The 27,006-nt window shown below is 43.4% G+C and overlaps 1 protein-coding gene across 6 annotated transcripts in view; it reads right to left on the reverse strand.

Moving 5' to 3' along the window:
- Positions 1–27,006, reverse strand: part of LOC310879210 (disabled homolog 2-interacting protein-like) — a 255,852-nt gene that overhangs the window by 45,985 nt on the left and 182,861 nt on the right. For all 6 annotated transcript variants that reach the window (XM_083793693.1, XM_083793695.1, XM_083793692.1 and 3 more), the window contains 2 exons: positions 21,088–21,346; positions 20,458–20,753 (listed from right to left, as the gene is read on the reverse strand). In XM_083793693.1, the coding sequence (XP_083649819.1) occupies positions 20,458–20,753; positions 21,088–21,346 (555 nt within the window). The remainder of the gene's footprint in view (positions 1–20,457; positions 20,754–21,087; positions 21,347–27,006) is intronic.

A 27,006-nucleotide genomic window follows, 5' to 3' on the forward strand; every position in this document is an offset into this window, starting at 1 on the left:
CACGCAAGCCGTGCTGCTCTTCCGAGTTGCCCGGGATCAAACCCATGACCTTTTGGTCCAAAGTGGAGAGCTCCACCGACTGGGCTATACCCGGAAGAAGGGTTTTAAAAGCCCGATTGATTGGCCTGGCTCCATGATAAGACATTGTTCTCCTGCTCCCCGTACGAGGTATTTCTCTTGTTTATACAGATGACTGAACAAGTTGAATCAATACGAAGCGACCACAGTGTACAGCACTGCTCTCTTTGAAATGGTCACCTCTCCTAACGTTGATATCGATAAGCTGCTCTGACAGAATGTAACCTGCTGGGATGACGTCCAAAAACAGACCAAACAGAACCCCTTCAGAACAAGACATAAAGCACTAGCAGCAGTGTTGCTAGATTTTGCGACCAGTTCTATGAAAGCAAGCCCAAAAGAAGCGACGATAGGCCACATGAGCACTTTAACCCATTCTGACCTGAGATCAGATTCATACGAGGTTTCCGCCGGACACACGCTGGTCTGACGAACCCATTCTGACCTGAGATCAGATTATAAAAATGTCAGTCGCTCTTCGATTTTTCAAAAATAGCAGACCTACAAGCTCGTATCGCGCCACTCGGTGGCGCGATATGAGCTTGTAGATCTGCTATTTTTAAATAGCTAAAGCATAACATGATGCTGACACCAAAATGGGTGCCCGCCCAGAATGGGTTAAACTATGGATCGGTTATTTGAAAATACAATTTACAAGCTCACAACAGGTCGCGATGCGACACATTGTGACCTTGTACCAGTACCAGATTTGTGTTTCGAAAAACATGCTAAATTCTACAAGTCGGGGGTCCTTGACATGAACTAGTTTGAGAAGCACTGGTTTAAACATTAGGAAACAAGGCCAAATAAGCAAAAAGCAAAAAGGCAACCACCAATATTTACAAGCAACGTTACATAAAAACAAGTCCAACGATGCTTATAATTAGCAGACATGGCAACATAAGGAAAACAAATAAAGAAAGATCCAAGGTTGGATTGGATTGGGGGGTCAAATCAACTAATCAAATGATTCCCGAGCGCGGCACGGCTCCAAGAGATAGCTCAAATGCGGAGAACAACAACTACTTCTCAAACTTCTTTGGGCATCGTACATGCTCATACGCTCTGCTTTTCTCCCTCTGGTTCCACAGCTAATAAGGAGAAGATGAACATGTTCTCTACTTGCTGCTGCTGCTGCCAGATCACATCACAACATAAATAAATAAAAACAGCAATGCCTGCAACGGCGGGAGAGAGGAATTGAGGTGAAGGAATTGAGTGGTAACTGCACAACACGTCAGCCGATCACATCAAGAGTGCTGCCGAAACAGAAGAGAAGGAGCCAGCCTACATCCATCCATCTATACATCACCACCTCTGTCTGCTGTCTGTCTGTACGTGTGTACGTCTAATGCACGTAACTCGAGAACCGTTCGCCCCACCGACTTCAAATCCGACACACACGTTCCACACCCCCGCAGGGAGTGCAGTGCCTGGTGTTGCGTCGGTCGGACCCACGGTTGTCCAGAACAGCCACAAAAGGCCACTCTCTGCCTGGGCTCTGGACCGGGCCCGCCCGCCCTCAGTGCCCAGGGTCCATATATGGTGCTGGCCTGTTCTGACATCACAACACTCCATATATGGGCAATAAAAAGGGACACAGACAGATTGGTGGAACGGGTACTCTGACACAACGGGTATTGCATAGCCAGGTGGGGCATGGATCTCCAACTTCCATCGTTACCGACTGGGTGCTCTACAGCCGGGCACCGCTCTAGTATTGAAAACTGAGCTTATTTGCTCACAGGACTCGACGCCGCTGTGAGCTTGTAGATGGGCTATAGTTACATACTACAGCATCACACAAACGCATCAAAAGTAGCAGATCTGCTAGCTTTAGTTTTAGTAGATCTGCTACGATTGATACTTGAATTTGATAACAGTTGTTTTGGACATATGAGGTTTCCACCCGACAGAGGCGATTTGGATTTTTTTGGATCCCTATAATTTTCACTCCAATATTCAAAATGTTGTACCTTTGACTCTTGCTATTTTCTAATAGACACGGGTTACTCCCCCCCCCCCATTTCCTCACAAGTAAATGTTTTGGACTTACGAGATCTCCACCCGTCAATGACGATAATTACTTTTTGTTTACCCTGCAATTTCACACAGAGCAGGGCTCTGAAACAACTATCGATTATTTCCCTAGACTCTTTGTAATTATCCTATCGATTATTTATTGTGTTTTCTTTACGTTTATCACGCATCAACAAATTGATGCGCCAAAAGAATCTCGCGACACGTCGTCATTATTAGAATCAATTTGAATGTTAGATTCCTTATCCTCAAACAACACCACCGCCCGACGATAAATCAGGCTCGCTTGAGTAGAAAAATGCCTTCCATTAACTATCCCATTCTGGGCGGGAACCCCTGTTGGTGGTTTAAGCATTAGGTTATGCTTTAGCTGTTGAAAAATAGCAGATCTACAAGCTCATAGCGCGGCACTGAGTGCCGCGCTATGAACTTGTAGGTCTGCTATTTCGTGAAAATGAGGTCAGCGGCCAATTACATATATTTTTGGGGGTCCTTGACATGAAAATGTTTGAGAACCACTGACATAGAAACATAGGGTTTTTCAGAAAACTGTCTTCTAAACTGTATTTAGAAGACATTTTGTAGAATCGTCCTTGGGTCTAAAATGGGCTATTTGACTGATCGATTAGCCTGGTTTGCTGGCCTCAGACAGGCTGAAGAGGGAAAAACAGGAACCCCCCCCCCCCCTCTCTCTCTCTCTTTCTCTCTCTCTCTATGACATCATCCCTGCTCCCTCGCTCTGGAGACTGGCTCTAGTATTACAGCCCGCAGCTCTCCCTTTGAGGGTCACACGAGGTCAACGCAGATGTCTGGAATCTGAGCAGAAACACGGGGAGTGTCAGTTTAGAGTTTTACCCCATCCTCCCTCCCGCAGGCAGGCACGCAGGATAAGAGATCTACAAGCTCACAATGAGCCGTTTTTTAATTGATTCATTGAATACTTAATTGATGATTAAGTTTAAAACGAGTAATACACTGTCTGGATGTCATCTTGAATGAGATTAAAGGGACACTTCACCCTTTTTGCAAAAAAATATATGTTAATGACGTTTAGAAGCTTTAGAACACTTTCCTGGGGGTATTTATGTGTGTAATATGTGGTTTTAGATATTTTAGATTGTAGCAGTGAGCCTGTTGTCTCTGATGTCATGGACACTGGGCTCACTTCCTTCCTGGACTACATGTTGTCTCAGTAAGACAGCTCTCCCCCTATCCACAAGGAGGAGCAGTGCACCAAAGAATTATGGGAATTGTAGTCCAGGAAGGTAGTGAGACCAGTGTCCATGACATCAGAGACAACAGGCTCACTGCTACAATCTAAAATATCTAAAACCACATAATTATTACACACATAAATACCCCCAGGAAAGTGATCTAAAGCTTCTAAACGTCATTAACATATATTTTTTTGCAAAAAGGGTGAAGTGTCCCTTTAAAGACGGAGTAGTTTGTAATCAAAAGCACCTGTGTTTGGAGCACGATGCAGCAATGGGAATCAAAACGGGTGAGCTTCATTTTGATTGGCTTTTATTGACGTGTCGCTCTACGCGTCATCACGCAGTACGTTTTAGTTTTAAGGAAGTAATTAAGATTTTATTTTTATGGACTTTTGAAATAAAATACACAAAAATGAAACTTTTTGGCATCCATTGTTAGGTATGCCCATATGATGACCACGGATATGGTCTAAAGGTGATTTCACTACACCTTTAATGGATGTGTCAGGGCATACTTGCCCTGACATGTTGTTGGTTTTTTGTAATACACGGTTAAAGTACATAGATTTCACGGCTTCTAGCCTCTTCTGTTTTTCCAAGGTATGGATCGTGTCAATACTAGAAGCACGAATATAGGTTTTTAACATCATTATTTTAATCTCCTTTGAGCACCTGGTTGATCATTAGTATAACAAGCACCTATACTAACTGAACTGCCTAAAGACGGAGTGACTTCAAAGACTTTTTTGGGGAAGGTTTTGGGTGGCAGGTTGTTTTCTCCTGTGGTTTGACATGAAGATGTTCTTCTATTCAGACCGCAAGGTGAAACTACACAGGCTCAATGACATGACGCCTCCCTCGCACTGGCACACACACACACACACACACACACACACACACACACACACACACACACACACACACCCCCCCCCCTCCTCTGGGCCTCCGTTATCATGTCAAGGCCCACGTCATTCTTTCATCCTCCATTTGTCTTGGAGCGTTTGTGTTTCCAGTTTGTTGTTACACCTGGGCATGAAGAATATTGTAGAGACAAAAACTAAAACAACAACAACAACACCGCTGGCTGGCTGGAGTTATATTTATAGTGCTCAGTGGGACTGTCCCTTTAGGGTGCTCAACAGTGCCACTTTAGGTCACCCTGCTGTATTTTGCAGCTGTCCATACTCAAAACAGACAGACAGACAGACAGACAGACAGACAGAGGCGGCACCGCTCAAGAAAAACCAACTGAAGAACAAAATGAGGACATGACTATTGACACATGAGGTGTTTCGTAACTTTCGTTGCTGTCGGACAGAAACCTTTTATCTCCATATGTGTTTTCGTCACTTGTGCCTTAAGCCTTATACTCCTTCATGCAAGAGTGGCAAGCAAAAGTAGAGCTTTTTACAAGCTCACAACGTGTTGCGAGCTAGTAAATCTAGCTATTTCCTGAAGGGTATCGTTTTGCAATTACTTTTTTATTTTATTGTTTTGGATATACGAGGTTTCCGTCCGATAGAGACGGTTGGTGTTTCACGCTGTGCTGAAAAGTGCAAATGAGGAGAGTTATTTTATTTGATTGATGTGCCTTATATTCATTCAGTCTTTTATCCCTGCTTCTGCCTCCAGGGTATGGATCTATCCTCGCTCTCGCACTCTCTCCCTCTCTCACCCTCTCTAAAATGAGTGCACTCACTCTAAAAACCCACTGTTCTGAATGTGAGCTTCATACTGATGATTTTAATTTGTAAACTAAGACACATGGAGGGGAAAAAAGACTATTATAAACTTCTTCCACCGGAAGCACCTCGAGCCATTCTCCAAATGAGCACGTTAATCTTCTATGTGACAATTATAAATACTGTGTGTGTGAGAGATTGACCTCTCGCCAGTTATTTCTGTAGATAATAGCTGGTGGTTGGGGGGCGTGGACATTTTTTCCCCTACAGAGCTCGGTGTGTTTGTAAGAGCCAAAATGGCCACCGTGTGAATACGGTTAATTAGAAGGGGGTAGGAGGACGTTTGTATTTAATTTAATTTAAGAGGCAAACTGTGCAGCTAGACGCCAGCAATTCACCACATAAACCTATTTTTGGGCGTGTTACTATCGTGTCACATGTCTTGTGCGATTTATTTGTCAGATCTGATCTACAAGTGCTTGACACATTGCGTCACAAAGCATTGTGAGCTTGGCTAAGAGTCTAAGGGCGCTTTCACACCGGACATGTTTGGTTCGTTTAAAACGAACCATGGTCCGCTTACCCCTTTGGTTCGGTTGGTGTGAACGTGCATACGAACTCTGGTGCGGATCAAAGAAACGAACCATGGTTCGCTAAAAAAGGCCGGACTCGGTTCGCTTCCAAACGAACCACGGTGCGCTTCGTTACTGGTGTGAATGCATTCGGACTTTATAGAGGACCAAATACAGGACGATAGGCAAAATAGCCGTTGGGCGTCGGCAGTTGTGAGGCTGCATTAATAATTATAGTTATAAAAGCATGTATTTTTTTACGGGGATCATATGACAGCTGACAGTCTGATTTTAATAGTAGACGCATACAGTATATGTCGAGGCGCAGCGCAGCATACGAGGTTCACATGCGCAAAATGTACAAGTTATCGACATGGAATGGTGTACGGTATGGCACACGATGTAAGCTTGTAGATCTGTTTATTTTAAGCATGCGCCGGCCGCCGCCACGCAAAGTTATGACAAAGCATGCGAATCTGCGATGCATGAGTCTTCATGCGAGTTTCTCTTTCAACTCGTGTCCCCTCCTTTTTTTGTGTGTGTGTGTGTGTGTGTGTGTGTGTGTGGGCGCGTGGGCGCGCACGCACATGAGGGGACTGGGGGAGAGACCCATATCTTTATATGGGAGAGACGCAGAGACAGAGAAATATTTAAAATCATCCATGTCACGCATGCCGCAGGTATCGAGAAAAAGCCAATGTTAAATAAGCTATACACAGGTGGTCCCAAATGATTAATTGATTACATCACTATAGCAAAAGACGTAAAACTAGGTCAACTCAATTAGCTGCAGCGGAGCTGTTCTGACTTGAAGCTCAATAACCAACTGACCAAACCATAAGATGACATGGAAATGCCCGCCGCGGCGGCGATTTGATGCGCAGAAATAACATGGGTGAAGGTGCACACATGGAAGAAAAGTCCTTTTTATCGGGGATACCTTGTTGTAGGCTATACGTCTCCGTAAATTTATGCATCAGCATTCAGCAGCAAGCACATTATTGTTCAAACACCTGCTCCTCTGTTCATGTGTTGCTCTTATTTGGCTAATAAAATAATAAATAAGAATGAATGCAATAGCAAGTTGTTGCTGCCTGTCATGTTGCTGTTCTCTTCTCTCTCTGTGTGACTGAAGGTTGCCCCAAAAATTGTAGACAGTGATTTCCCCTCATGTTCTTTTCCCCCTCACTATTTGGTTCGCTTAACATGTCCACGTGTCATTTGTTTACATATTTGGTACGCTTTACAAAGTCCAGTGTGAACACCAAACGGACCAAAATCAAAATGCAAATATTTGGTCCTTGGTCCTTGATCCGGACCTTCTAAGCGAACTTTGGGTGTGAAAGCGCCCTTTAAGACAGTGGTTCTCAGTTGTGAACCAAAGGACCCTTATTCGATCTTTAACTCTTCCGAGAGTGTATTAGGGCGCTTTCACACCCAAAGTTCGCTTAGAAGGTCCGGATCAAGGACCAAGGACCAAATATTTGCATTTTGATTTTGGTCCGTTTGGTGTTCACACTGGACTTTGTAAAGCGTACCAAATATGTAAACAAATGACACGTGGACATGTTAAGCGAACCAAATAGTGGGGGGGAAAAGAACATGAGGGGAAATCACTGTCTACAATTTTTGCAGGGGCAACCTTCAGTCACACAGAGAGAGAAGAGAACAGCAACATGACAGGCAGCAACAACTTGCTATTGCATTCATTCTTATTAATTATTTTATTAGCCAAATAAGAGCAACAGATGAACAGAGGAGCAGGTGTTTGAACAATAATGTGCTTGCTGCTGAATGCTGATGCATAAATTCACGGAGACGTATAGCCTACAACAAGGTATCCCCGATAAAAAGGACTTTTCTTCCATGTGTGCACCTTCACCCATGTTATTTCTGCTCATCAAATCGGCGCCGCGGCGGGCATTTCCATGTCATCTTATGGTTTGGTCAGTTGGTTATTGAGCTTCAAGTCAGAACAGCTCCGCTGCAGCTAATTGAGTTGACCTAGTTTTACGTCTTTTGCTATAGTGATGTAATCAATTAATCATTTGGGACCACATGTGTATAGCTTATTTAACATTGGCTTTTTCTCGATACCTGCGGCCTGCGCGACATGGATGATTTTAAATATTTCTCTGTCTCTGCGTCTCTCCCATATAAATATATGGGTCTCTCCCCCAGTCCCCTCATGTGCGTGCGCGCCCACGCGCCCACAGACACACACACACACACACACACACACAAAAAGGAGGGGACACGAGTTGAAAGAGAAACTCGCATGAAGACTCATGCATCGCAGATTCGCATGCGTGGCGGCGGCCGGCGCATGATTAAAATAAACAGATCTACAAGCTTACATCGTGTGCCATACCGTGCACCATTCCATGTCGATAACTTGTAAATTTTGCGCATGTGAACCTCGTATGCTGCGCTGCGCCTCGACATATACTGTATGCGTCTACTATTAAAATCAGACTGTCAGCTGTCATATGATCCCCGTAAAAAAATACATGCTTTTATAACTATAATTATTAATGCAGCCTCACAACTGCCGACGCCCGACGGCTATTTTGCCTATCGTCCTGTATTTGGTCCTCTATAAAGTCCGAATGCATTCACACCAGTAACGAACCGCACCGTGGTTCGTTTGGAAGCGAACCGAGTTCGGCCTTTTTTAGCGGACCATGGTTCGTTTCTTTGATCCGCACCAGAGTTCGTATGCACGTTCACACCAACCGAACCAAAGGGGTAAGCGGACCATGGTTCGTTTTAAACGAACCAAACATGTCCGGTGTGAAAGCGCCCTTACTTAATTTACAAAAAAGTCTATACAATTAGAGAATGCAGAAGAATTGTTATTTTGATCGACGTTTGTCTCTCCTATGGTACAATACGGTATACGGCCTACAATACAGCCAAAATCGTAACCAACGACAAGAAAATATTTTGGGTCTGCAAGGCGAAATCTCATCAAATGGCTCAAATGCCAAAAGAATAATGGACCTTGAAATAAAAAAAGTTTGAAAACCACCCAAAAAGGAGGGACCCAACTTAAGCATGGACCCCTCGGTCAACGAAGTACGTAGGGTTTAACCCATTCTGACCTGAGATCAGATTCATATGAGGTTTCCGCTGGACACACACTGGTCTGATGAACCCATTCTGACCTGAGATCAGATTCTAGAAATGTCAGTCGCTCTTCGATTTTTCAAAAATAGCAGACCTACAAGCTCGTATCGCGCCACTCGGTGGCGCGATATGAGCTTGTAGATCTGCTATTTTTAAATAGCTAAAGCATAACATGATGCTGACACCAAAATGGGTGCCCGGTCAGAATGGGTTAAGTCAGTGGTTCTAAAGGTGGGGCTCAGGGACCCTCCGGGTTTCTTGAGTTCCAAATGGATCTTTAACTCTGAGAGTGTACAGATGGAACCACACTCTCAGAATAAGGGACCAGGCACAGCAAGCACTATATATGCGATATACAATACACAGCATAAAATTGTCAAGTGGAGTTCACACCACAACTGCAACAAAGTCGATGGTGAACAATAATAGCTCTGCACTTTATGTGGGTACCTTGAAATAAAATAAAACACAGAGAACCACTTTGAGTGGTTTAAGTGGTTGAATTAGTTTAAGTCCATGATGTGGTTAAATAAGGCTGACAGCTTTAGATACAGAAACTCTGAGATGAAATTCTAAGATGAAAATGGTGCAATAATACCTCCCTCAACACCTCCCTCAAGCTACTCATCAGAGATTCTTCCTAACAAATTAAGACCCGAGACCACATTCTAAAAATCCTGACAGTTTTCTGAAAAACCCTATGTTTCTATGTCAGTGGTTCTCAAACTTTTTCATGTCAAGGACCCACAGAATTATCTGTATTTGGCCGCGGACCCCCCCCCCCCCCCCCCCTTCTGAAAATATGTAGTTCCAGGGACGCCCCCAGGAGCAAAGATTTGAGTTAAAAACGTTCACTGTGAAAGAATATATATTCCAAGATTTGCACACGTTTTCACGATTTCTCAAAAATAGCAGATCTACACGCTCATAGCACGGCACCCGGTGCTGCGCTATGAGCTTGTAGATCTGCAATCTTTTCAACAGCTAAAGTTTAAAATAATGGGTAAAGTGGTCAAAAGCTAAGGAGACACAGATGCTTCCACAGTTCTAAAAATGGGCTAAAAACCCTCTCTCTCTCGTCACCGACCGACTGACCGACCTACCGACCCAACTGCTTCCATAACTAAACAGAATTCCCACCATGGACAGTAATTTTTAGATCATAAAAGAAAGATGTATCACTAGTACCGTGTGGGCACGACTCCCAGCAGCGCGTATAGAGGGCTTGTGATTAGCGCTGTGTGAGACTGCCAACGCTGCAGCTTGTGCGTCCTGACATGGTGGTTTGGTCACAGACACGGAGGACACAGCGTGAATGAAGCTGTGAAACCTTCAGGTTGGAAGTAAACATTGCTTTTTTCCCCCCTGTTCGTTGCTCAAGGTCATGGGCAGTGGTGGACATGGAGTGAAGTACTTAAATACTATTTACTTACTGTGTTACATAAAGGAGAATTCCATGCTAGAAGAAGGCTTTCTTACCTTTATTTGTAGTTATTACGTCCCCACCAAAGAGGTCCAGGTGTTATTTTGTGCAAAAGCGCATTATTGGCTATTTCCCCTACCATAAGCCCTCAATGAATTTAATTGAATTGCATTGAATTTAATTGGGCATTGGGGTGTTGTGCTAATTCGCTTATTTCCATCGCTCAAAAATAAATTGTATATATCCTCTCTTCATAATGTAAATAGTATCCCAAGCGGCACACTTTACTACTTATTTTGATGGAAATAAGCGAGTTAGCACAAAAACCCATAACCCCCATTGAGGTCTAGGGGAAATATAGCCAATATTAGGGGAAATAGCCAATAATGCACTTTTCCACAAAGTAACACATGGACCTCTTTGGTGGGGACGTAACAACTACAAATAAAGGTAAGAAAGCCTTCTAGCATGGAATTCTCCTTTTTTTAATATATATATCTGTACTTGTTTCGTTATTGTCAGGCAGGAAACCTTTCATCTCCTTTCAACACTTCCCTGCATCGTGCGACTCAGTGTGTGCGTGCGTGCGTGATTCTCAACTCAACCTGGTGGGTCGTGAGGATATCGCAAGTAAGCCAACAAAAAAAGAGCCAGACCACAAGAATAATCCACAGCATCACTTTTAAATCTACCACTTATCCATATATTTCTAAAATAAAATACACATGAAATCATCCCCGAAAAGAAAGGCAGGCAGGCAGCTGTTCGGGGGGCGGCGGAAAGAACTAAAATTAAAAGATGAAACGTCTCACAAAGTGAGAAGCGGGCGTGACAGCCAAACCTCCATCCCATGCTGCGTACAGCCTCTCTTCTCTAACAGCCCTGAGAGATAACTCAACCTGGAGGCTATAAATAATATCATGGAGGTTCTCATAATAAGTCCAGGTACAGTACATAACATGATGCACACACAGGACACAAAGAAATGTGTCACGAATAACCACAAAAGAAAATCAAAGGACAGAATTGTAAGAAAAGCAAAGGACAGAATTGTAAGAAAAGCACATTTACTGAAGTACTGTCCTTAACACAACGGATGTGCCAGCAGATAAGGCAGATTTTACTCACTACTTGAGTATGGTCATTCTTTTTCAATACTGTATTTCTTACTTGAAAATGTACTAGTTACTTTGTAGATTGTTACAAAACATACCTCAATCAATTGAGCCCTATTTTATACTTTGACAATTCAAATGAGCTTGTAGATCAGCTATTTTTGAACGATTATGACACATTCATAAAAAAAAAAAGAAAAAAGAAAAACGTGTGAAATGGGACTGCATAATGAATGAAGGCTTAATTAATTATGCAGAAAAGTCTGGGTGAATTAAAGAACGATCGCGCAAAACCCGTCAATACTTCCAATTCATGGGGTATGCACAGGAGGTTTACTATAACAGAGAATTTCTACATTATGGCAGTGGTACTATTAGCAAAGCTAAAGACCCACCTCTTCACTCTTTTCTGTTGTTTTTATGTCCTTTGCTATTGTTTTAATGTCTAAATTAGACACTCTGTTTTTGATTGTTTTAATGATATTTTAAAAATGTCTTTCTCTTTTTTCTTTCTTCCACCAATGATCAAAGGTGCCATGACAACAGTGAAATGCAGCTAGTAGCATAAAGAGTGCTAGAGTGAGTCATATATCTCTCTCTCTCTCTCTGGATTCCAGCTGCATGGACTCTTTAACCGCATCTTGATGTTGGATTTAAGGCTCCGGCTGGTTAGTCCACATTTAGGATGTACAGTACACAAGACATTCATGAGGCTAGCAGTCATGTATTATTTTTCAACAGCCGCCGGGCAGGCAGGCTTGTGTTGGCTCGGCTCATTATAACATCCAATCCCTACCATCCATTATCCATGCCAGCTCGGTTTGGCAGTGCCCAGACTGCCCACTACCAAGCATTACAAAGCACTGACTGGAATAGAACCCTCTGTTTAACCTGCTGCTGCGGCTTGTGCGTGCATGCAAAAGAGAGAGAGATGCTGTCTCTCTCTCGGTCGAAAAAGGCAGGCTGACCAGGGCCCGCCGATGGCCGCCGATAGCCGCTCTGGCCCCTGACGGCGCGTTTCGCCGGCGCCCGGGGGCATTCGGACTCCCTCGAGGGGTCCCGGCCTCAAAGCGACCCGGCCCCAACTCGGGTGCGTCCTCCCGCGCCAGAAAAACGGTCACCCCCCATTTAGTTTTTCTCTCTTTCACTGGTTTCTCGATTTCACTGTAACATATACAGTGTATATACCTTTTTGTTTCCTTGCCGTGTTTGTAGGTTGTCTGTTTTCTTGCCTGTGTGTTGCTACAGAATGTACTGTATGTTTACCAGAGTACTGTCTGTCTGGTTCAGAAAGAAACTTTTGTTTTCCACTAGGGATGGGTCCGATTAATCGATTATCGTTGATAGGACCCGAAATCGATTATGAAAATGAATAATCGATAATCGTTTTTTTTTTTTTTTTTTTTTTTTTTAATGAAAATCTGCTGGAAAGGCAATATTGTCATCCAAACAGGACAGGGCTATAGGCCTACCAAAGTGTGCCTGTGTAGCTGCATGACTGAGTGGAAATTGATTTTCATTTTGGACACATTTACACATCCCTATTTTCCACTCCCAAGTTCTGTCTGCATCTTCCGCCGTTTGGTTCAACTAGAAAACTCCCGCTCACCTAACCATAAGGTGAGTGGGGATTCGGGGAACATAGAACCTTGGGAACACATAGAGATATCCCCAATTTCAACCTAAGCATTTTGCGACTATAAAGTGAGGCTAATGAATTTGAACTCTGCTCATGGGTTGTGCTACGCTCCATCCATCACCCAATGGCTCAGGTGACACGGTATAAACGCTGCTGCTTAAAATCCCTCCATTGAGTGACAGGATCGACACAGAGTCCCCCCTGTCTGTCTGTGTCTCTCTCTCTCCTTACAATTACAGCAGCCATTGTAATGCTACGGTTAACTGCCCCCGGTTCTCACAGCTAAACGCTACAGATACGTACGGCTGCAATTAGAAGTACGACATGGTATTAATAGAGGCAGACGCACAGATTAAAGAGGCAAGAAATAGAAGAGGGTGAAGCAATGATTGATACGTTGCCGAACGGACGGGGTCATCGCGTGCCGAAAATAGCCGATCTGCAAGCTCACAGCGTGTGGCTTTCGCCACGTGCTGTGAGCTTGCAGATCAGCTATTTTCGACCGCAGACTGCCGCCGTGCGCCATCCCCCGGGGGCATAACTTGGGCATGAGACGGGCTGAAAGTGGATCATCACAGACCCAGACTTGTTGTCCTGCAGCTGCAACAGGATATATACACTTGCGAGACTAAATAACAGCAGAGTGAGTGAGTGGTGCTGAGGAGACGGCAGACACACAGACAAGAGCTAATAACCACAAACTATTCCTGCGCGCTGCAGGCTAAACATGGAGGGCCAAGGCTTTACAGGACAGCCTGTGCTTTTTATTCTTGTTGTTTCGGGCAGTGGTCGTCAATATCTCAAATATAACTCGTACTGGTGTGAGGAGAGAGGGAGTTGCAGCCTAATAAAGCAACTGTATCCTGGTCTCCGAGTGGAGACCATGAGGATATGAATACATACAGTATAACAATAGTATACTATGGAATAAATGAATTGGGCTTTGAGAAGTTTAAAGCAGTGGTTCTCAAACTTGTTTTGCGTGTCAAGGACCCCCGACTTGAATTGGCCGTGGAATCCCATCTGAGAATGTTTTGTGCCAGGGAGGGACCCCCAGAAGCTAATATTTGTGTTAACTGGAATTAACAACATTACAACCAAGGGTTGTGAACTTGTAGATCGTCTATTTTGGTCCGTTTGTCCGTCCAGCGTTTTGTTCAGGTCTGGGAGTCCTCCTGAACCCAAGTGACTCTGGTTGTTCTGCTGTAGCTAGTAGTTCATAGTCATACTAGGGGAATGTCTTTTGTGTTTGTGAGGTTATGATTGTGTTTACTTAATAGTACTGCAGGCACGTGCTAGCACAGGAGCGTGTCACGTGAGGGCACACACACACACATACACACACATACACACACACACACACACACACACACACACACACACACACACACACACACACGCACGCACGCGCTGCTTTTAGTCATCCCAGTAATAGCCTTTCATTGTCCTGTTAAACACTGTAAAAAGTGCTGTACTGTAAGGGGAAAGCCGGTGAAACAATGAGAAGTGCCGTTTAGCCAAGTCGACACCGGCTTTAATTACATTACTAAATTCCTCTTTTACAGCAGTCTAATATATCCGTTCAATTTGTGCAGATTCACTTAAGACCTATTAGAGCCATTCTTCTTCTAGTGAGAGGTGACACACTGGACCGTTCAGCTGAGTCAAACACATCCCACTGCTGAGCATGATGTCACCACTCAATCTGCTTCACCACAAGCACTGCTGGCACATTTACTCAAGTACTGTAACTTTATTTAAGGAATAAAATATCCTTTTGTCCAGTCTGTAATTGGTTGAGTATGTTGAATACAATATAAATTCTATATGGAAGATAAAGCTCTTCTATTGAGACATTTAGATCGTGTCAAAGCCAAGGTCAGGTCTCACTGAGAAACGTACACTAAAGTATGCACATCCACTCACTTAAAGCAAGGTGCCGGGCCAAGGTAGTTAACAATACCGACGTCTGACGTCAATATTGCCAGTGTGTTTTAAACGGGTTTGTGCGTTTATTTATTTGTATTATAAACCCCATAGGGGGATCTTAGATCGCCTAATATAAGAACTGTGTTCATCAAATAAACAAATCATCCTGGCGGTTTCACTCATATGGATATGAAGAATCAACTGAGAGAAAACAAAACACTAATGTTACTGTTGCCCAATTAGTTACATTTTCACTAGAAACAGACTATCAAAAGAGACGATACAGAGACACCTCCGACAATATCGCAGACAATATTTGTAAGACAGAGAGGTTTTGGACAATTAAGAATGCAACCCTGTCTATCCAGGGAGCTGTATAGAGACCTTGACATACATCAGCAGCAGCTGTCATGCAAATAATGGGGGTTAAAAGTAGGGCGAGTGATATTGTGTTGTTAAATATATAATGCAGTGTTTGTTCGGTAACTCCAACCCTTAGTGAATAGAAAATGCATTTCCAGGTCAGGTCGGGATGCTCATTTTATCCAATCAGCAGAGAGAACTCACAAAGGATACAGAAAACAAGTGAAATTGGAAGTGATGACAGAACTGGAACTAGAACAGTATCACATTATCAAAAACAATCATGGAGCAGACATGACAAATAACTAAAACAAATCTATAAAGCCTAGGCTTGACGAATAATTAGTTACAACTTCCAAAAAAATAAAGAATTGGCAATTGATGTGAGCTCGTATAGACTTTAAGATTAAAACAAAATGCATGTCTTTTACTTGTATATGATCGTCTGTCGGTCATATGTGGAAACCTTATTATATCTGAAACTGTGACTTTTCAGGATAGCAAAAGTAGTAGATCTACGAGCTCAAAAACTTCACGCCGCATACGCAGATAAGAGGTTTCTGCTTGACAAACAGCAACGCTCGGTATTACAACTTTTACTGCAGTAAAGAAATATTGATCCAGATATAGACATCACTTCAGTTCTTACAACAGTTCTCAGCACTGAAGCTGCGATGGGAGGCTGGGAGAGAGGGAGAGCTGTGAAGCTGTGCTGATGAGAAGCTGTCAAGAACACGAATAGAAGGTCGTCCCAGAAACTGACGAGGCAGAAGGAAGATGTGATACAGTACACTGGAGGAGATACAGTACACTGAGTGACTACAGCCAGCACCACAGATGTTTGTGAGTCATGTTAGTATAAAGGATAACAGCATGGGCTGCTTGCTTCTTGTCACATCGGATGATGGCTACGTTACCCCAAAAAACAATTAGAAAATGTCTGTTAGTCTCACGTTGCCAGACAGACAAGTAGAGAGATTTCCGCCAACAATCGTGTCTGGGAGGAATAACTCCAAGGCAGCAATGAGAACAGCTGCTAACGTACCTAAGCACCACTGCTTTGGAAACTGATCACTGGTCCCTGGCCGCCAAACCCAGTATTAAGGACCACCCGAAAGACTGTCGATTGGTGCTGCAATACAGCTTTGTCGGTGTAAACCAGTGGTTTTAACCCATTTTGGGCGGGAACCTCCTTTTGGAGTTAGCATTATGTTTTGCTTTAGCTATTGAAAAATAGCAGATCTACACCGAGTGGCGCGCTACGAGCTTGTAGGTCTGCTATTTTTGAAAAATCAAAGAACGACTGACATAGAAACATAGCTTTTTCAGAAAACTGTCAGGATATAGAAGACATTTTTAGAATTCAATCTCAGGTCAAAATGGGTTAAACCAGTGGTCCGGGGACCACCAGTGGTCCTTGAGGGGGTTCCAGGTGGTCCCCAGCTGCATGATGAGAGAGTTGGTAAGCAAATGGACCCATATAAATCTTTAACTATTGAGAGAAACCAAATGGGCCCGTACGGGTCCATTTGGTTTCATTGTACGCTCTCAAGAGTTAAATTATTGTATCTGCATTACATCATTTACAAGTCTACACAATTAGTCAGAGAATGTAGAATAATTGTTATTCTGATTCTAACGTTTGCCTGTTATCTCTCCCATGGTACCAACGTCAATACAGAATGGAATTGTGGACAAAATATTATCCGACGACAACATAATATTAAAAGTTTTGGAGTCTGAGAAGCTAAATGTCAGGTGGTCCGTGGCTCAAATGCCCGATAAATAATTGGGCCATGATATGAAAAGGGTTGAAATCCACCGGTGTAGACGAAACCAAGCCACCGAGTTTCAGCGTGCAGGCTGGGAGATTTGTCACCAGTGTGTATACTGTAGTGCAGTGAAGCGTTTATAGAGATTGACTTGTCAGTCTAGACATGTGATGGCCTCTGGCGGTACAGTAAAGCTTGAGATATACTGTATATGTGACTCTTTTTGATACAGAGACAGTCATGGCGGCAATACTAACTGTTCGGGAGAGGATAAAAACTGATTTGTATTTTTGTATCCAAAATGATTTAAAGGTTTTATGACATTCATTTTCATTTATTTTTCTTTTTCTTTTTTCTTTTAGGTTTTATGACCTCAATTACACCCAAAAAACCTGAACTTTGAACATTCAGTGGATTTTCTGTGGTCTGAAGTTTTCTTTGGGGTTTGGAAGCCTTTTAAACTACAATGAAAACAGGCAACACAGTGAAAACAGTGACATCTTCTGACAAATCCCATTGACATATATGGGATTTGCAGGGTCTTACATCACTTACTGCCGGCAAATCAGAGCACCTGTTTGAGCCAGAAAACCCCAGATCACAGAAAATCTACTGAATTAGAAAACCTAAAAAAAATAAGAACAATTCCAAAACCTTTTTTTAATGTCACAATCCCTTTAATGGGGAGGCGTCATGTGGCATGGAGACAGTTATTAGCACAGGCAGACTGTTCACATACTAGAGCATGTCTAGAGCTGAAATCGACAGGTAAATATGAAATAAATGCTTAAACATGTAGCTATAGGCGTAATGTTAAGAGTCCACAGAAGTGAACCTGTCGAGCCTGTTTTCTCAACTCGTTGTTTTCTGTAAGACATTACTCTAGAAGCCATATCTCTAAAACTGGAGGGTCAAACTGAACAACCAATATGTCAATTCGAAGCTATGATTCCCTGCTTTCATATGACATGAAAAAAAAGAAAATCAATGACTTAGCCTCGGTCAGAAACGGTCACATATGAATATACTGTATATATCGGGCATAAATCTCTTACCAAACATTTAACAGCCTACTTGATCCGTATACTACAGCGTCATACAAAAGCATCAAATCTAACAGATCCGCAAGCTCGAAACGTGGTGCGAAGAGACACATTTTGAGCTGGCAGATCTTCTACTTTTGCTACTTTTTAAATTTGAATTCGGAAATGTTTTAAGCCCCGATTTACACTTGGACCGAAAATAGCAGATCTGTAAGTGCACCACCTGCCGCATCAGTGACACTTTGAGCCCTTTAACAGATCTGCTATTTCCAGTCTACAACACAGTGGAAAAATGGGGGAATACATTAGGCATGAATCCTGAGGCTCAACAGTCACATACGTAGAGCGTAAAGAGAATAATGTAGTATCAAAGAAACTTAATACCAGATTAAAAATAAATTAGCCTAGCATCTGTCTATACAATATGCTCTCTGAAATATTCTCAACTTGTGTGGTCAAGTGTGCAGTGAGTGGTGCTCTTAACATCATACATCATCACATTCCGGCCAATCACAATTGGCGTCCTCACTTTTGATCCTCAGCTACAATCCGGCTAATCACTTGTAGCGTCCTCAGTTTTCTGACCTCACTTTTTACCCTCAATACTTACATTGCTCAGTGGCCTTGTGGTTAAGTGTCCGCCCTGAGACTGGGAGGTTGGGGTTCGATCCCTGGCCGGGTCATACCAAAGACTCTAAAAATGGGACCCAGTGCCTCCCTGCTTGACACTCAGCATCAAGGGTTGGATTGGGGTGTAAGTCCCTGCGACATACTAGCGTCATGTCCAGGGGGTGTACTTGTACATCAATCTGCCTCACGCTGCAGAAACAGGAGATAGGCTCCTGCCCTACTGCTCGACAAGGCTACTTACTAAATACTTACATTGCTCAGCCAATCAAATCATCGCTATGGGGTACACACAAACACACAAAGTTGTGCATAGGAGGGTCTAGCGCCCCGCAAATATAGCATCAATCAAAAAAAGATAAGACAAGAAGTTACACAAGAAGAGAGGCGTGCTAGTATAGGGGGTGAGGTGGAGTCAGAAGAGGTGACGGACTGCAGCAGAATGTTGAGAGAGAGTCTGCAGTTCTGGCTGCGAGGGGAGGCCGGGAGGGGTTTCAACAAGCAAAGCACCATGTTGACTTCTCCTGACCCTCCTTGATGCAAGATCCAGATGCCAAGAAGACAAACGTGTGTGTGTGTGTGTGTGTGTGTGTGTGTGTGCGTGTGCGTGTTCACGTGCGTGCGTGGGTGTGTGTGAACGTAGCCAAAAATCGTATTTTTTTTTTGTAATGCTGGGCCCCCCAAACAGGAAGTGTTTGTTTAAATGCAGGGCAGAGACTAGAGAGCGCAGTACAGTCAAACACAGCTGTCTTAAGATGGATTTGAAGATTATCTCCAGCTAATTGACCTGCTGTTGTGGGACGGACCACGGCAGAGCAGTCTGGCATGATGCGAGCACCGGTACAGAGGAATGTCTGAGCTGTAGCCCGGCAGGCGGGGACATGCTTAGGGATTAGCGCTACTTCAAAAAAATGCAATACTCCTCCTGCAGGAACAGGAAATCACCTGCTGTCTCCTCTTGATCTGGTCAAGGGTTCATCGCACGAGCATGCAGGCCAACGGCTAGATCAGCTCACTGCAGTGAGCCTCATCTTATGTCACATAAATCCACCACTTCTCATGAAAAGGCATGGATTAAAGCAGATTATACAACAGGTCGTTTTGAGGAAGCAATTGGTTGAAACAGCCATCTAATCGTGGTACAAACGAGCATGATGGAATGCCTAATCAAAACATAGAAATCATCTGCTCTGTTCTCCCAGAGCGCAGCCAACTGGGTTGCCAGGCTAGCGAGTTTCTTAGGACATTGTGGTCGTAGTGTCTGCATCTGTCATTAAAATATTATGATTTATTTAGCGGATATCTTAGTTTTAAGAGTAACTGTTCAACTGTACAATTATCATATTACAGTCGAGGGTGTGGTTTACTGTCATTAATGCACTTCTGCGCTGCCTTTCGGAACGGGCGAGTTCCTGCAGCATCGCAGGCGTGCACTAATGGCGGTAAACCACACCCTTGTGTGTAATATTGCTTAAATAAAATGTGTGAAACTGTGAGAAGGGAGCCCCAATAGTACTGTTGAATGAGGGTCCTCTTTGACCCAATGCAAGTGGTGCTCAAAGTGTGGTCTAGGCAGGGACCCTCAGGGTTCATTGATGAGGTTCCAAATAGACCGTTAGAAGTTCGCAACTTGCGTGTGTGTGTGTGTGTGTGTGTGCGTGCGTGTGTGCGTGCGTGCGTGCGTCTACAGACAGACACACACACTCGGCCAGTCATTGCAGCGGCTAGGCACCGCTCAAAAAGGTTGAGAAGCACCAGAGAGAATGGAAGATCACGACAAACAACAACAACAACAACAACAGCAGCGCCGCGGCACCGTACTACTGACCTTGGCCTTCCCGGTGCTCTGCAGGATGTGCACCAAGGCGCACGCCATCTCCTCCTTGTTCTTGACGCTGATGCCGGGCTCCAGCACGGAGCACAGCAGCATGTAGTTGTTGGTGGTGTACTCGGCGAACTCCTTGTACATCTCCATGGGCAGGATGCTCATGCTCTGGTAGCGCGCCTTGATGCGGATCATGGGCCCCGACGTCTTGCCCTTGGCGGGGGTGGGCGTGCTGACCGGGTACCACTTCTCCACAAACTGGCGGCCCGTCACTGCCGCCACCGGGATGTTGACCAGTCCTGTGTCCAGAAAGAGAGCGTGACGTCACATACCGTTTGGAAGTAATAACAGAACAAACATGCAAACGAACAAAAGTTCTCATTCTACATTTCTACTGCTCTAATGCCCCCGACACCATCCATTAAAAGGATGTGCATGATTGCATCACTGGTTTCTTTTAAAATTGGGCCGAAAGAAAATCTATTAGGAGATCACAAGGGGAAGAAAAAAAAAAGTTCTCTCATCTCAAATAAGTACTACTAGGTCAGAGAGGTTAGTATCAGTTCAAAATGTGCTAAAAGAAATTGGGAAAATAATAATAATAATAATAATAGGAAATCCCGACATCCTCACCTATGTAGTTGTTCTTGTCCTTCTTCTTCTTCTTGTCCGTGTCTTTGTACAGGTGCACGGTGATGCTCTTGACGGCGGGCAGGTTGTTGAAGTCAAAGTGCTCGCCCCAGAAGACGTTGTCCGTCTTCAGCTTGCAGGTGGTGCGAGCGTACAGAGAGTCGTCCAGGCACAGCTCGCAGAAGTACTTCTTCTTGGCCGGAAGGTCTTTGGCCTCGATGATCCACAGCCGCAGCATGTTCTCCACCCGCCGACTGTTGTCCTGTTGGAGACGGACACACACACACACACACACACACACACACACACACACACACACACACACACACACACACACACACAGGAGATAGGAGGGAGGTTTAGTACTGTATGTCAAAAACCCCAGACGTTTTTATTTACAGGGAGAAAGAAAGAAAAGTCTGAGTCCACTTCAATTTGGCACAGAGTAGCGCAAACGTCGATCACTCTCTGCTGATTTCTGATCGTCTGCACCTTTGTTAAATTGACGCACGCACGCACACCCGTACACACACACCCACTCCTCTCTCTGTCGCTCTAATGAATTAGGGAGCTGCCCATGCCATAGAAAGCATAGGTGGACCCCAGACTACACACTCAGTGGTGTAGTGGTGATTTATTTTATTTTTAACTGTGGGCGGGCTATTTTAATGACGCCCACAGGTGTACTCGCACAGATGCTTGATTGGTTTGATTCATTTAAGTTACGGGTTTACGCGTGCATACAGTAAGTAGTTTTAGTTGGAAATGTACGAAAAAAAATGTTTAGTTTTTATTTAGTTATACTCTTTGTAACCTTTCCAAGGAATGGTCCACTAGAGAAGCTGTGAAAGGGAAGTAGGATAACAGAATGCATAGAGGCCGTTGTCCCAGGCTAGACCAACGCAGTCTACAGAATGGAGAGACCAGATGGGGCTTGGGTTGCACATCTGACGGGGTGTGAAGTGCCTTTAAGTGCCTGCTGACTATTGTTTTCCTTAAGTAGCCTGCCATAAACTAATCTGCCTGCTAAACTGCTACAGTGGTACGGTGCTATCATACAATAGCTGTGTGTGACAGTAGCATGGGAACGCAGTCTCTCACGGGCATGCACATGCTGCACACCGGTGCACACATGTGAGATTGAGCGCGCATGGCATGCCCCTCCTGCTCAAAATGACAGACTGGTTGTTTGGCACGCTGTGATGAAGGGTGACACGACCCTACTACTACAACCCCTGAACACACTACAACGCTGTAGCCATGACACCACCCTACTACAACCCCTGAACACACTACAACGCTGTAGCCATGACACCACCCTACTACAACCCCTGAACACACTACAACGCTGTAGCCATGACACCACCCTACTACAACCCCTGAACACACTACAACGCTGTAGCCATGACACCACCCTACTACAACCCCTGAACACACTACAACGCTGTAGCCATGACACCACCCTACTACAACCCCTGGACACACTACAACGCTGTAGCCTTGAAGGCGAGCACAAGCATGTACTATTGTATCACTTAGATCGGTGTGGTCGAGGAACCTATTTCTCAAAAGATTTTCAGAAATGAAAAAAAGAATTAGGAATAATTTCCAGAAAATCTAGCAGCTATTTTCCCTAGTTCTGAAATAGGGCAAGAGTGATTAATTCATAATGTATTTTTGATAGGGATCAGTAAGGCTCAGACTCATGAATAACACAGCTTAGTGAAAACTTTACCCTCCCTCACAGAGAACTAATGCAGATGCTGTTATTGCTGGTATTTGGTTTCTTTCCTATGGTTTCTGAATACATTACAGCTGTTAGTTCCCCAAGGGTCTATGTGCTCTGCTTACTTAACCCTAAGGTAAGTGGGGAACAAGAACCCATTTAGACCCGAGGCCGATTAACAAAAAAGGCTTCTAAAAACAGTTTTCTGAAAAAGCTATGTTTCTATGTCAGTGGTGCTCAACCTTTCCATGTCAAGGAGGACCCCCGGAATTATCTGTATTTGGCCGCCGACCCCCATCTGAAAATATGTTGTTCCAGGGACCCCACAGAAGCAAAGATTTGAGTTAAAAAAAAAACGTTGGCTGTGAAAGAATATATATATTCAAATACTGCCACATAATGCCACATTTTCCTGATTTTTCAAAAATAGCAGACCTACAAGCTCGTACCGCGGCACTCGGTGCCGCGGTATGAGCTTGTAGATATGCCATTTTTCAATAGCTAAAGTATAACATAATGCTTAAAACACCAAAAGGGGTTCCCGCCCAGAATGGGTTAACATAGAACCTGGGGAACATAGGATGACCCCATATCAGCAGTCGTACTCATCAGAACAGAGACCATAGTAGAACAAGTCTTAATCCCATTGATCCATCAATTAATTCACTGCTTACCACATTTCAAAAGGTGCATTTAACCAGGAGCTCATTATCTGTCAGTAAATTAAGATTCAATCATAAACACCAGGTTCTGCTTAAAACATTGGAGTTGTTTATCGAGAACCAACTGATCACATGAGTGGATGTTTAATTAAAATGTTCATTTCCTTTACAATTAATCCAATCTCTGATTAGATGTTGCCTTCTTCAGCACGATGCTAAGTGTCTAGTAACTCAGGGTTGTTGACAGCACGGACGATTCAACAGAAATACGTCCTGCAAATCAATCAATGCCATCACTGATACTGATCTACTACTAATCCTACTGGGCTTCTACCAGAACCACCGTGAATCTTCGCTCCATCAATGAATTCACCAGTCAATCCATTTATCCATCCATCTACATGTATATTACATGCATCAGTTTGTCGAGCCATGCATCCATATATCGTTGCTGTCGGGCAAAAAATATACTACCTGTTTGTGTAGAAAGCACAATTTTGGACATGCGAGGTTTCCACCCGACGGACGATAGACGTTGTGCAACACTCATTTCCTTTGCTAAACACTATATATTTTTTTAATTGTAGTCGTCAGTCATCATCATTCTGACCTTCAGCATTCAGCATAAATAGAAATGAGACGTTGTCAACAGAGAGTTCTACCTGAGACGGAGCTACTGACTGACGTCATGGGTTTAAATTATTCAACGATAGTCCGCCATGTCCCCAAGTGACCCCGTTTACCCACTTAAACCACCAGTCTGTCCTCCACGGTCTGTACCAACGCCCCCGGAATGCACAGGAGGCTGTCATCCGTTTGTCAAATCCATTTTAAAATACTGTTAAAATGTGTATGTGTATGCTGCAAGCTAAGCAGGCTTCAGCTAATTTGGTTCCCACCCAGTAAGACGTATTTACGCCAGTGCTTCTCAAAGTGGGGTCTGGGGACCCCCACCAGGCGTCTGGGGATCCCCACCAGGCGTCTGGGGATCCCCCCCAGGCGTCTTGAAAAGGGTTCCCCAGCTAAATGAGTTAATATTGCATCAAAATCAGTTCAACCGATTCAACACCTATATGCATCAGCAATTTAAAAAAGAAAATCGTAAATCTACAAGTTCATGACGTGCCGCAATGTGACGCTTTGTGATCTTGTAGATCTGCCATTTTGCAAAACTCTGGAAAAGAATGATAGGGTGTCCCTAAGAAAAGCAATTTCAGTTGCAGGTTCGAGGCCAAATACTTGACATGAGAAAAAGTGTACGAATTGCTGTGACTGCACAGCCGAAAAGGAGTGGGGAAGCTACTACATTGAGACTAAAGTCTCTTTTACCAGTGAGGCAAAGATATTCCTCAGCTTTTCCAGAACGACAAACACATGACAATACAAATGACAACCATATAGCATCCGTACAGCAACACACGACTACCTAGAGAACTCCAGGAGAAGAAAAGTAGAAGAAGCTATTCTAGTAATCCTTTAGAGGAATCAATAATAATAATAAAACTTTATTTGTATAGCACCTTTCATGACATGAAATGCAGCTCAAAGTGCTTTACAGAACAATGGCGAATAAAAAAGAAAAGCAAGGCAACGACATTAAAAAAACAAGCAGTAATGCATACAGTGAGGACATGAATAACAACAAATAAAAGATCAATTAAAAGCAATGTTGTAGAAGTGGGCTTGATCTGTGCTTTAAAATTGTCTACAGAGGCAATGAAGTCAATTTGAAACTGGTCTACACCTAATAATTAAAACCTCTTTTACCTGCCTCAGATTGTGATGAAGGCATAGTGTAGGCCAAGAGATATTGCGTGGGCCAACTTCCTCTCTAGAGACTACTAAACCACTGAACCACAACTATATTCTAAATTACTGCGAAAATAGCCTATCTACAAGCTCACCGGCGCGTCACAGCTCTATAACAACATGCCCAAAATTGGTATGTCAAGGTTACTCTTTTCTCCTCTACGCCAAAGGGTTCCCAAACTTTAATAAACTTGGGACGCCACCACCCTGACTAGCACATGGAATTGAAGCAGTCGAGGCATTCCATTTTGTTTGACTCTTGATTATGTTATAATTGAAATGTTACTTTATGTAAATTTACTTCATTACTGTCCACCAATGGTAGTGACATACTGCTGTAGACGCATGCCGGCACGATATAAATAAAACGGAACCTCATGGGATAGTTAATGTGAGTCTGACACATATAATTATAATTAATCTTTCACAATAATTGGTCATTCGCAGGCAGGAATATGTTGACCTTTACATTGACATGGTGTTCAACAAGTCTGTAGTGTAGACGGTCAGTTTAAGCCGTTTCAGAGAGGCTTTTGAGAAGGCTGTCCCACACATGCATGGAGAATTTAGACGCCTATACTTTAGACTTACCGTTTAATGATTAAAATGAATGAGGAATGAGACCATTTTCTTTTGTTTTTAGTTTTGTTTTTTTGGGGGGGTGGGGGATTTTGTGTCATAAAACATGGTCATTAATAATTGACATCTTTCTGGTGCATAATGAGCATCCCGCCATCTCTCATTACAACCAAGCATTTCTTGGACAACTAATTAATGTGCAGGCGATGCGGTCTGGCGGCTGCAGACGGCAGGCTTTGAAGAACAGAAGGATTGTTTGAACGTGCGTTTTCCTTTTCCCACCAGTATCAGCACTGTATGTAGGCGGCGCGCACACAGGCCTGTCAACACCATTACATAACCGCCTGTTCACAACTGTTTGTGAGATGATCCCAGTTATCTTTTGCAAAAAATCTTCGTAATCAATTTTCCATCTTCATATATTATGTTCATATATCGCGGGAATAGCCGATGTACAAGCTTAGATTAGATTTAATATTCATATAGTATAAAGAGGTTAGTGAATAAGTCTAAGACCAGCCTGACGAGTCCACAAGTGATCAGCGTTCCACAAACATGGGGTCGGAGCCAACTTTGGGATCTTTGTTTTTTCATCTTTATTTTACCATTACTAGAATTTGACAGACATTTGTGATTTGTCTAAACTTCTCAAACATTTTGCTATTATAAATAATTCATTTCCAAAAAGATAGCAGCTCTATGCGCTTTGTGAGCTTTGTAGAACGTCTATTTTCCCTATTTCGGAAATAGCGCATGAGTGATTAATTAATAATGAATTTTTGATAGGGATCAGTGAGGCTCAAACTCATGAATAACAGCTTACTGAAACCTTTACCCTACAGAGAAATAATGCAGATGATGTTATTGCTATAGGTTATTATTGGGCCTTTGCCATGGTTTCTGTATTCAGAAACCACTCATCATAACAGAGGCCATGGTGTAACTCAGGGGTGCCCAGACCTTTTTGTACTTGAGAGCTACTTTCAAAATGACCAGCTCACCAAAATAATATGATCTCATTGCTGAAAATAGTTAAACATTTTGCCTGAGGGGGCTTTGGAAAAGTTACATAACATGACAAACACACTTGGAATTGGAAATAAAGGGGGGGGGGGAAATGGAAATAGTTTTAGTTTTTGTGATGTT

This window comes from Protomyctophum parallelum, assembly GCF_964188405.1.
Source record: "Protomyctophum parallelum genome assembly, chromosome: 21".
In the NCBI taxonomy this organism is placed as follows: domain Eukaryota; kingdom Metazoa; phylum Chordata; class Actinopteri; order Myctophiformes; family Myctophidae; genus Protomyctophum; species Protomyctophum parallelum.